The sequence below is a fragment of the Gambusia affinis genome, linkage group LG01, assembly GCF_019740435.1.
Source record: "Gambusia affinis linkage group LG01, SWU_Gaff_1.0, whole genome shotgun sequence".
Lineage (NCBI taxonomy): Eukaryota > Metazoa > Chordata > Actinopteri > Cyprinodontiformes > Poeciliidae > Gambusia > Gambusia affinis.
Window position 1 is genome coordinate 35,393,040 of NC_057868.1, and position 12,447 is coordinate 35,405,486.

At 34.3% G+C, this 12,447-nt stretch overlaps 1 protein-coding gene across 3 annotated transcripts in view; it reads right to left on the reverse strand.

Annotated features, from left to right (window-relative positions):
* cacna1fa (calcium channel, voltage-dependent, L type, alpha 1F subunit a) overlaps nt 1–12,447 on the reverse strand; it is a 41,830-nt gene that overhangs the window by 28,120 nt on the left and 1,263 nt on the right. For 2 of the 3 annotated variants that reach the window (XM_044107489.1, XM_044099462.1), the window contains exons 2-13: nt 11,251–11,440; nt 10,232–10,337; nt 5,767–5,906; nt 5,542–5,687; nt 4,265–4,417; nt 3,980–4,176; nt 3,150–3,253; nt 2,892–3,034; nt 2,312–2,380; nt 2,168–2,231; nt 2,057–2,083; nt 1,313–1,473 (exon numbers count right to left, since the gene is read on the reverse strand). In XM_044107489.1, coding sequence (XP_043963424.1) covers nt 1,313–1,473; nt 2,057–2,083; nt 2,168–2,231; nt 2,312–2,380; nt 2,892–3,034; nt 3,150–3,253; nt 3,980–4,176; nt 4,265–4,417; nt 5,542–5,687; nt 5,767–5,906; nt 10,232–10,337; nt 11,251–11,440 — 1,500 coding nt within the window. Of the gene's footprint in view, nt 1–1,312; nt 1,474–2,056; nt 2,084–2,167; nt 2,232–2,311; nt 2,381–2,891; nt 3,035–3,149; nt 3,254–3,979; nt 4,177–4,264; nt 4,418–5,541; nt 5,688–5,766; nt 5,907–8,795; nt 8,830–10,231; nt 10,338–11,250; nt 11,441–12,447 lie in introns of those variants that run through there. The other variant, XM_044111031.1, reaches the window with a different exon arrangement.

Sequence of the window (12,447 nt, forward strand, 5' to 3'; positions counted from 1 at the left end):
GACCCTACGGTTTAGGCTAGGAAACGCTGTTCTCCAGCAATTTCTAATACTGTTTAGGTGGAATTTTTCCGTTATTCAAAAGCTTTTACTCCCTTTCACAAGTTTTTCTTATAATAATCCCATTCAGGCACTTTGCAGGATTATAATTTGTTCTGGTGCGTCTACCTATTTCTTGCATTTGTGCAAGTCTTCAGCAGTTGACTTCAAACGTTTTGGCATCGTCAACAAAAACACTAAACATTCACACTTGCATTTTCACAGGAAATGCACACGTTCTAGTTTTTTTTTTTTTTTTTTTTTTTAACAAAAAAGTTTACTAGATAAGCTACATGTAGTATTAGTTGAGTCTAATGTTATTTCAAACAGGAATGGGAGTCTGTGTCAATGGTAATCTAGTGTCATACACCACAAATGTGGTCAATACAGCATATTAGATAATCCTAAATTATGCTAATGCTATGCTAACATTGGAGGAGTGGTCTCCCACATCTTTCATAAAATAAGACAAAACTCACAAGTAACTTTTCAGCAACATATAGGAACTTGTTTTAAATAAATTATTCCTTAGTATTGATTAAACCACAAACGTCAATGTGTTTCATTGGGATTAACAAATAATACTTAGTAAGAATGGTCTAGTCAAACCCCAGACCTAAATAAAAATTAGAATCTCACAAAACTAGGCAATAAATGTTCACAGACTTTCGTTTCAATGTCACTGAACTTCAACTAGATTGCAAAAAAATATCGGCAAATATTTAAGTTTTTGCATGTGTAACGTGCTAGAAATATAACCCAGAAGACTTACAGCTGTAGTGCAGCAAAAGGTGCTGGTACAAGATCTTGGATGTTGACTTATCAAACATTTATTTGTATTTAAAAAATTGTTTTCATTGGATTTCACACATTTGTTCTACTTCATGTTGGTCATAAAATCTCAACAAAATACATTGAATTTTCTGACTAATATGACAAAAAGCATTCACCACAAAAACACAGTCTTACCAAGTATTTTGGTCAAGTTTCAGCTGCAAATAGCAAGATATAGGAGCTTATTTTAAGTCAATAACTCATTACTGATTAAATGCTTCTAGTTCCACTGGCAGATAATTTCAAGTGAAAGTGAAATAATCAATATTAAGGGATTATATTCTTCTAAAAATGTGTTTTTCTAGAAACAAAATAGTCTCACATTTGTCTTGAAACTAAACTGAAAATACTTGGTAAGATTTTGTGTTTTTGTAGTGCAAAACTCCAGTGAGTCATAAAAATCTGGCAGAAGTAAAGATTTTTTTTCTTTCTTTTTAATTACCCTGCATTTCTGTGAGCCATTTTGGCTGTCCGTAATGCTCCGAGGCGCTGGCCACCGTGTTGAGGAACACCAGCAGCAACACCAACCAGTAGAAGTTGGTGGTCTTCACTGCAACACGGCAGTTTTTTCTCATCGTGTGGTTCAGCTGGCACAACTGGTCACTAAAAGACAAACACAGCTTGTGTGTTAACTTAACACTGAGGCTGGACAAAATGGCTGAAAAACATATTACAATATAAACATTTCATATCAGTCGATATTGATAATATGAAATGTTTTTTTGCTGTAAATATCTGAAGAACTCGTGCCAGTTATGAGGCAAAGTGGTGGAATCTTAAACTGCTGTGGCAGTTACTCAACAAGTTGTTGCTAGGAAACCAAAGAATGGTTACTTAGCAACTGTTCTTAGCTAGCCGTCGGAGGCTGAGTTGCTATAATGATCAAAAAATAAAAACACTGTGATCATTCTATAAAGAAAATGCTAAATATTTTGGTATCTATACAGAGATAATATAAATCAAACATTCACAACGACTTTAAATAAAACTATTTAAAAATGACCTAATTAAAAAGTTTTCTTTTGTACCTGATCCTAAAACAGTGAGTGAAACACACCACTGAACTATTACATCTGATTTTATTTTTCCATGTTTTCCAGTTAGTGCTAACTATTAAGACAAAAACCAAGAAGTTCAATGAATGTGTGTGCTGCTCTCAGGTTTTTACTAAAAAAGAATGTCTCACCAGAAGCTGTTAGCCATCATCTTTGCCCTTAAAAGAGAGAAAATGGCGCTCACTTTAGCACAATAATCAAATGATTAATTACTGAAATTTATCTCTCCTCTGTTGCCTTACATGAGTGAAGCACAGAAGCCACTATCATCATCGAGATAAGCAATGTCATCGTCAGAGTCCGACTCTGTTAAATATACAAAATAATCTGCAAACTGTAGCAGCAGCAAATAAAACAAACAGAAAAGAAACTCATGGCTTTCCTACCTCCTCCGTCCTCGCTGTGTTTGTACCAACCAAATTTCTTCATCATCTTTTTCTTTGCAATTGCAGCACCTTCAGATATGTAAAGAAAGATTTTTTTATGGGACACTGAAATTCAATAAGGTGTGTGTTTGGTAGAAAAACTACAAAAGAAGATTAGGGCCACCAAAAAAAATATTAAATTCTGACTTTGATCCCAGAATTTTGACTTTTTTCTCAAAACAAGCACCTTTTTCTCAGAATTCGGACTATTTTTCCTCTAAATTACCTTTTTTTAAATAAAAATTCTGACTTTTTCACTTCTATTGTAGAGTATAGACTTTAAACTGACTTTTATTTTTCCTTAAGAATTCTTAATTTAATTAATCTCAAAAAAAATTTTTTGTTGTTAATCTGTCAAAATCAAAATAAATAACCAAACATTCTTAGGTTTGTGTCAGTTATATTGTTAGTACATAAAAATAATCATATAGCTGTTTCTTCCTTGTCGTATGATTTGTAAACCTGCACTTTTTCAGAATTCTTTTTTTTTTCTTTTTAGTGGCACCAGCCCTCTTCCATAGAAACACTTTAAACACTTTACGTTTGTTTCCTTCTTCGTCCACATCCTCGGCTTCGATAAGCCAGTCCATGTATCCAATCATGTCCTCCTCCATCTGCTTGCTCTCCTGAGCTTTCTGCAGCTCTCCACGCGCAACAGCCTTCTCTCTTTCTTTGGAGAACTCGCTGTAAAAGATAAACACTTGGAAGTTTACCACAACATGATACCAGAGCTTTATCTGTGTTCAGAAAGTGTGAGATTGAGAGAAACGTGGAAGTCAGCGAGACAGCAACTACCCACCCGCTCAACACACCCAATACAAGGTTGATGATGAAAAATGATCCGAAAATGACTAAAGAAACAAAGTAGACCCAGGGAATGTCGAAGCCGATGGCATCATTCATCTGTGCAGAAATAAAGAGAAAGCACATATTTATAAAACATCCAAACATAACAGGCAACCCCCATAAAGATGCATGCATTCCGAGTGCGCTAAAATATTTGCACTAGAAATCAGACCAGAAATACTTGGTGAGATTTTGTGGTTTTGCAGTGTTTAAATGAAAACTGTTGGACAATTAGTGTTATTAGTATTAGTATTATTAGTATTATTATTTTTAAAAAATCAATGATGCTCGCTAAATGTATGTCCTCCTTTATTGCCACAAAGCATAATTTCTGATAACTACCTACAATAGGAAATTTGTTTAAATGTTTAGAGAACCACCATTGTATTTCTTTTTAAAAATTATTTTAATTTAGAGAAAAACTGAAAACTTTAGTAAAAATAGAATGGATAAATTCTCTTCCTTGGTATATTGGTATTTGTGCAAAATTAAGCAAAAATAACTACGTAGTATCCAGCCTATGGAAGAGGAAAATAAAAAATAAAAAATTCTGACTTTTTCCTCAGAATTATAGCTTTAATCTCAGAATTTGTACTTTTTTCTCAGAGTTATGACATTAATCTTCTAAAATTAGAATTCTTAGATTAATTTGAGTAATTCTGAGGGCGGGATCACAACTCCGACTTTTTAACAAGAATTTCAGTGACTTCTTCCACACCAACCCAGTGATATAAAAACCATTGATCTGAAGCGTGGGAGTTGTGCATGAATGTGTTTTTTTACCCAGTAGAGAACATCTGTCCAGCCCTCCATAGTGATGCACTGGAAAACTGTGAGCATGGCAAAGAAAATGTTGTCAAAGTTTGTGATGCCGCCATTCGGACCCTCCCACTTCCCTTTGCATTCGGTGCCATTGGTGACACAAAGACGTCCGACTCCCGCAAAAGCACACGGGGACGGATCGTCCTCCACCATGAGGCCTGCATGAGACAGAAGAACATGAGGAGGAGAAGGATGATGAAAGCAGAACATCGGAGCCGTTCTGGGCAGCCCGGACAACGGACCGACCCGTATTGGTGTCGAAGCACGTCTTGTGCATCCTGCCGAGGAAAAGCTCCAAGCCGATGATGGCGTAGATTATGATGACGAACATGACGAGCATGCCGATGTGGAGCAGTGGGACCATGGCCTTCATGATGGAGTTCAGCACAATCTGTAAACCTGACAGGACAAAATGATCATTCAGCTACATCCAAACTTATCCTGCAAACCTACTAAATATGTTAACTTCAACTTTTAGAATGTTTTCTATTCACTAGTCAATAATTATTACTTTCGTTTAGCGTAAATGCTAACCTAATTTCTTATGATTCTAGCGTTGGATTCTAGTTAGCCACGAGGGCTGTAGTGGAGTATTTTATTATCAGGACTTTAATAAGGTCTTCCTCATGTCATTATGTATTACCTGTTAAAATAATTTCACTCTGTTAAGGTCGTGTGTGATATTTTATTTTAATCAGATCAAATTTTATATCATCTCTACAGTATTTAGGTATTTTGCAGCATTTTCCTCTACAGCGGGGCTGCCACTCAGTTCCTCTGGTTTTTTCAAAAACATGTCTATGGAGCTAAATTGGGGTGATTAAGCCTGTTCCAAAAAAAAAAAAAAAAAGAAAGAAGAGATTTTAAACTGAAAAGAACATTTTATTTGAAAAGTAGTTATGAACATTTTTCAAGTTTCAAAATTATTTTTCAGCTTCAAACTCTTTTCAGTTTCAAAATAATTTTTCAGAATTTTTTTTTTTTTCTGTTTGAACAAACTTTATGACACAAATTTAAATCCATACTTGTTAATTCCATGCTTAATGTGCTATTTTGAAGAGCAAAGCAGTTTGGTATCAGGCCAAACGTTTTGGGCCTAATACCAAAAAAGACTGGCATCCAGTCAGAAAGATGAATATGGCACATAACATTTCATAAAGTTAGTTTCACAAATGCTTTTTCTGATCGTTTTCCTGTTTTTTTTCTAATTTAAGTTCATCTCAAGAAAACAAACATCCTTTGAATTCACAATGGCAGGCATTTTCAATGAAAACAAAACATTTTGTTTCTCAAGATTAACTCCCTAAAATGTCCGCTCTTAGCCTCTGTAGCAGTGATTAAAAAACAAATCATATTTTATTAAAAAAAATAAAAATTCTAATAAGTTTATGCAATACATTTTTCCAATTTTGCAATTTTTTTCTTATCTTCTCACCAACTTTCTGAGGCTCCAGTTATTTAACGACAAACAGAAACCAAAGCCAACTGAGAAAATATATAAATATAAAAAAATATATCTGTACTCGGCACGCCGGATACGAGCCGAAGAGGTCGCAGCACCCTGAAAGCTCTGAGAGCTTTAACATCCAGGCCTCCGGGTTTTCCTGCAGCATGGTGGGCCTCGCCAGGCTTATGGTCCGTCATTCCCTCCGCCATCACACTGAACAACCTGCACAGAGGACGGCATCAAAGTTGCTCCGTAGGTTTTATTGACGAGCGATAGCTTCCAATGGTAAATTTTGAGATACCCGACGATGACGATGATAAAATCCAGCAGGTTCCAACCGCTGCGTATGTAGGCGCTGGGGTGCATCACTAAACCGTAGGCAAGGATCTTGGTGAAGGTCTCGATGGTGAAGATGACGAGGAAGACGTATTCAACTTGTTCCTTAAAATCAGAGCACAGGTTTGGTGGATCAATGTATCACCACTTTGGTATTTTGTTGTATAGAGGGATTATTTGTTTGTCAACATGGCGGATGCAACGTGACAGCAGAAAGAGTCGGACGGCCTTTAGATTGTCGCTGGTTGCCATGGTTACCCACATGTATTTTGTTGTTTTAACATTAGCCAGCAAGTTGTTGGTGAATGGGATACATACTAGGGCCATTGCAGATAGAAAAAAGGAGCACATTTCAGCCAAAATACTCAGAAACCTTTTGAATAATCTCAGAAAGTTTCTAGAAAAAAACAAGGAAATTTCTGAGCTTGAAATGTCAAAAATCTGCTACAGAAAACTCAAGACGTTTTTTGATTAATGTCAGAAATTTTAATGTCAGAAGTTTTTTTCAGGAAAAACCTTGAAAATTTCCAAGCTCATAAAGTTGAAAGTTTGCTATAAAAAAACCTGTTAAATATTTGATTTGAAATTTTAGAAAAAACAGGGAAATTTATGAGTTTGAAAAGTTGAACATCTACTTGAAAAAACTCAGACGTTTTGAGTTGAATCTCACAAATTGTCTATAAAGAAACTTGGAAATTTCAGAGTTTCAAAGCTGACAATTTTCAATTTTTGAAACTAAAAATGTTAAATTTTTTAACTAAAATTTTTTAAATTAATCTCAGAATTTCTGTTTTTTTGGTGAAAATTAACTCAGCTCTCAATGACATGCGTCAAGTCCCTCTAAACAAGACAAACATTTCTATGGTTTAATTTATTTGAATTGCAAAGGAAAAATTAAATATGACCATTTCTTCCTATTTTGGCTCTGACTAGCAGAAAGTTAAACATGGAAAATTTTCAAAATCTCCACCATTACGAACAGATTTGTTCCTGGTGGTAAAACAACCTCCTTTGGCCAAGAGAAGATCACTTAATGCTGGAGCTGGAATGGTTTTCTAACCTGCTAACCTGCAGCCTAAAACACGCTGTCCCCACTTCGCTTTGCTGTGAACTTTCAGGTTAATGCTTCTAATTAATGCCGCTTGGTCTTCACCTCAAACTGACACAGTTACCCTGCAGCGGTGGTGTAGTTTAACATAACAGAACAAGTTTAATGCTTGAAAAGGCTTCTCTAAAACCTGTTTGTACATAAAAAAAGAAGAGTAAGAGATATTAAATCCCTGTGACAGATCTTATACAGTCAGCTAAACTCATCTGTGAAATCCAATAAAGGGCTCTACAAACATTCATCCTGCTGTTGGTGTACTTGTGCATGTGTGTGTGCGATGCTTTAAAAACACTCAAACTGCACTTCCAGCTTGTATTTTGAACAGGGCTCAAACAATTAATTGGACTAATCGTGATTAATCAATTATTGAAAATAATCGTCAACTAATTTAGTAATCGATTAATCGTTAACTGGAGGATACAGACTCAAAACAACAACTTTTAGCTGAAAGAATAACATAATAATTAAGACAAAATTTAACAAAACAAATATATACATTTGGCATTTAAGAACTCCTGGAGTGGCAACAGTTTTAGATGTACTACTTTCAAATTCTGCAAAAAATAAAAAATAAACAAAAAAATACTTGCATTAAGTAAAAAAAAACCCAAAAAAACAGAGTAGCTCTACGCTGTATTTTTATTATGCTTTGCTTCAAATGTTCAAGCATACAATAAAAAATTCTATTACATTTTAGGCAATAAAATTTAAATTTTCTTATTTAAAAATGGATTCAATTATTAGTTTATTTGGATTTTTATGTATTTCTAATATTGTGTAAAAACACATAAGTGGTTAAATAAAAAATGAGCAAAATGTACCAATTTTGTTGCCAGATTCATCGGTTAATTGTCAGAATAATCAATAACTAAAATTAGCGATAGTTGTAGCCCTAATTTTGAATATTTTTTTTACAATGTTCACACTGTAAAATGACTGTTGCTACAATATGATATTAGCAATATTTCCTCTATGGATAAGATAAATATTTTAATCAATTATTTAGTCAGGCTGATTGTTTTTTTTCTACGTACTTAGATTTAATTTCAGGTCTGTTAGTGGAAAAAAACTGCCATTAGGGGGAATAAGGATAGACATTGAGATGGGAAGAGTAGAGACAAAGCAGATGGTTGGAGTTTAAGTAAGTCATGACCTTTGACAAGCTTCTCCAGTGAAGGTCACACTGCATCTCTAACACCATTACCTCCACGTGAATACTCACTTCCTGGTTAAACTGCATACCTACTCACTGTTCTTCAGAAGAGCATTGCCTTTTATGCTTTCCACAAACTTAAAAATTAGATTTTTAACATTTCTATTACAAAGTCCATCTCGCTGTATTTTTAAAATCACCTTTTTCCGAAGCAGTTTGACAAACATCGTGCATAAAGGCTATTCTCTGTATTTTTATGGGTTTTATTTGCGTTGAATTCTATGAATCTGTAACAGGTTTTTATTTTAGCATTATTATAGTTGTGAGGTTTGTCAAAATTTGCTTATTTATTCTTTGAATTTATTTTGTTTAGTAAAGAAGTTGTTTCTCCAGTTATTAGCGTGTTGTTCCGTTGCGCTGCTCTTGCAGTTGGTGGTTACCATAGTAACCAGCAAGGGCGTAGGTTTGGTCTAAGATTTTGCTGTAACCTTACAACTTACTGACCAACCCCCCCAACCCCACCCCCCGCACCGACCTTTTTTTTTACCGGGGGAGAGGGGGCGGCACCACATTGGCTTAATAAGCTGTCTGAGCATCCTATGTGAAAAAATATTACATAATTAACAGACCTATTCTACCTCACATTCAGAGCTAACCTTACTAAACACCGGACTTTACCACAAATGCGTTGCGTGATAGATATCTAACTTATGGGTCCACTCACTGTACTTACAGCCGAGGTAGCGAAATAACTTCTAATGTCTGTCGTCCTTTTCTTTTTTGGTGACGACATGGTCTCGGAGACTCATAATAAATGTCAAACTCAGAAGGAGACGCGTTCACTTTCAGCACCATGGACCAAGCTTCCGTTCCGCGTGTGGCCAGCTGGCCGCCGCCTGTTGCAGCCAATCAAAGAACGTAGATCCACGTTCTTTGAGCCAATAGCGGCATGGGTCGTCATAGTTCATAACAGCGAATTTTAAAATGAATGCTACCACTGCGTAGTAAATATTGAAATATTAAACTAATCAATGTAGATTTTCGTTTATTTATTTTGTTTTTGTTAAAAAATACATATGTTGGTTTTTTTTTATGAATAAGGCAAAAATTGGTCGGGACTATTTTATATCCCTTGAATATTGGTCGTGGCATGTTACAAATACGCCCATGTCACAAATATTTTAATTTGACATATTTTAGACAAATTTAATCATATTCAGTCTTTTATGAGTAATTTTGTGATGTTTTGTTATCAGTATTAATGTTCTACATTTTAGCTGTTTAATTTTACACCTGCTAACTGCTGCCAGCTGCTAATAGCTACAATCACAGACTGATCAGATTGTCAATTACTGTAAGGATGAAAATTGGCTCATCATATTTTGTGAAAATGTCATGATTTATGTTATTTCTCATGTTTTCTGTCTATAAAAGCCAACAAAACATGATCTGTCATTATGTTTGAGCCAATTTGTCTCCAAAGTATCTGGTTGTTAGTAAAAGTTTGCATACTCTTTAAATTTCTTTACATTTTGCCAAAATCATCTTCTGTCAAAATAAATTACGTTTATGTTAAAAAGTTGACGATGTAAAATTCCAACAAATATAAATGTGTTTGAAATGTGACAAAAGTATAACATAGTTTTGCGAGAAACTGTACCAAAGAATATGTTTTCACTCAAAAAATTATTAAAAAATACTCACCAGTTGCACTGAAGCAATTAATTGATTATTGAAATAATTGTCAACTACAACAATTGATTAATCATTAACTGGAGTATTCAGATTTGCTAAAACCCCTCTCCCCCATATTCAGTAAAGTAATTAAGCCAAAACTGTATAAAAATTTATGTATAATTAGAATTTAATATAAAAACACCTTTGTCTGTGAATATGTTTTACCCAAAACTCCTTAAGTGGCAACGGTTAACTTCATCCAGGTCTAATTCACTATTATAAAATTTTAGGAAATGAAATATTTATTTGTGTTTAAAAATGGTTAAATTATCTGTTTATTTGAGTCATTTAATCTATATCTAATATATAAAAAAATCTTAAGAGGTTCACTGAAAAATCTGTAGAATTTGCCAATTTTTATCGGATTAATTGTCAGAATAATTGACAGTATAATCAACTTTTAAAATAATTGTCAGTTGCAGTCTTACTTACCAGCTGGTGGTTGGTGGGGTTGGAATCATCGTCTGGATATGGCTTTGTGACCCCCATGGCCACACAGTTGGCAAAAATAGCTAAAAGAATGAAGATATCAAAAGGCTTGGAGAATGGAGTTAAGGTTTTAGCGAGAATAAATCTGCAACCCCAGACCAAAACATTTTATCTGCTCTACATGTTTGCAACAACGGAAGAATTGTCAGTGCAACAAATGTGCAAAGATGTGGCACAAAAAAAGACATTGAAGAAAAATAATATAAAAAATGTCTGTGTGAAAAACGTTAATACATACATTGGCCATTGTTAATAGAAAACAAAATAGGAGTCAGTTTCCATCAAAAAATTCTGCCCAATAAGTTTTTTAAAGAAAAAAACCCCTGAAATTTCTAAGTTTCAAAAAGAAAATTTAAAATTTGCTAATTTTTTTTTTTTTTAATCTTTGAAATTGTGAGATCAATCTCAGCCATTTTCTAGAAAAAAAACGTGGAAATTTTTGTGTTTCAAAAGTTTTAAATTTGCTAGGTTGAGTTTAATCACAATTTTTGTACAAAAGTCAGCAAAATCTCTGAATTTCAAAGGTCAAAAATTTGCCAGAAAAAGAACTTAGACATTTCTGAGATTTCCTTGCAAATTTTCAACTCAGAAACTGAACTTTTTCAAATAGCAGAAATTACGACGTGCTTGAATTAGTTTTGTCCCAAATGTTCAGGAGTGAGTGGAGTAAAATATTTGGAGAAGAACTTTTATATTTTGTGTCTTCTTAATTTCTGAATCTGAATATTTGGACCAAACTGTAAGTGTAACACTTTTTAAAAATGTGACCCAAATAATAGAGTTTGCATCTTGTAGTTAAGAATTTGAAGCTGTCTTGTCTTTGTTAAAGACTGAAAAGAAATATCTATAATTACAAAACTTCCAACAGGCAGAAATACTTCTGTACCAAAAACACATTAATAAGAATTATTCATGCAAACGTGACACGAGTGAAGACATGCACAGGAGGAAATAAAGGATATTTCCACTCCACCAGGGCCAGGGCTGCCATGCGGATTGGGTTGCTCAACGTGAGGCAGCAGAGCGCTCTGGGGGCCCTCAGGGCAGACTTGTTGGCCTGCATGGCCTTCTTGGCCCCCCCACCCCTTTTTCTGGCTGAGCCAGTTGACCCCAGGGTGTCTGATTTGCCCGCATCGCCCAGAGGCGGGGCATCTGTACATACAAAAGTAAAACAAGTAAAAGATCAGAATGAAATCATATAAAAAAGTTCTCATGAGGGAAGTTTTGTTATTGCCTGATGAGACTAAACCAAAAACGTCTGGAGACAATTTAAACAATCTGGAAGTAAAAAACATCACAGCACATTAAAACAGAGAACTCCTGTAAAACAAATTCAGTAAAAATAACCAAGTCAAGATGTCGGGTGTTTTCCAACTTGTCATTGTTTTTTCTTACTTTGACACTGAAAATGTAATATTTTTTTTTTGCTTGTCTGTTGTTTTGTAATCATGTAAATCAAGGCAACTTTATTTATAAAGCGCTTTTCAGCCAGAAACAAATCACATTGAATTGCCTCGTTGCTGAAAATACACACACAAATAAGATTGACTTTTGATTTATAACAAATTAATTGTGCAGAACGTATCACTGTGTAATTTTTAATGAAGGTTCCTCACTAAGGAGACAAAGTTTACAGTTTTATTTACAAAGTTATTAGACGTGGGTAGAGTACCCAGAAATTGTATTCAAGTAAAAGTACTTCGACATATTTTTACTCAAGTAAGAGTAAGAAGTAGCCATCCAAGAAATAACTTGAGTAAAAAAAAAGTATTTTGTAGAAAGTCTGCTCAAGTTCTGAGTAACTGATCAAACATTAATCATTTAATATTTAAAAATTACATCATCATTGCGCCACAAACATCCAGCATGTTTTCAAAAACCGACTTTGGCACATCCATTCATTACATTTGGCCAAAACCAGCAAAAGCTGCAAATGGAAAGTCTTGCTTTCGTTGCTGGGAATAAACTAAAACCATTTTATAGACTTAAAAAATGGAAAGTATTAAGTCCAAAAAGTTACAAAATTGTAAACATTAAGGCAAATGTAAAACATTACATATTTATTTATTATTGTGCAGGTAAAAGAAAAAGAATTTACAACATTATTTTTGCGTTTTTAATTTGAGCCGAAATAAAATGTTGTCCACAAAGTACCCTAA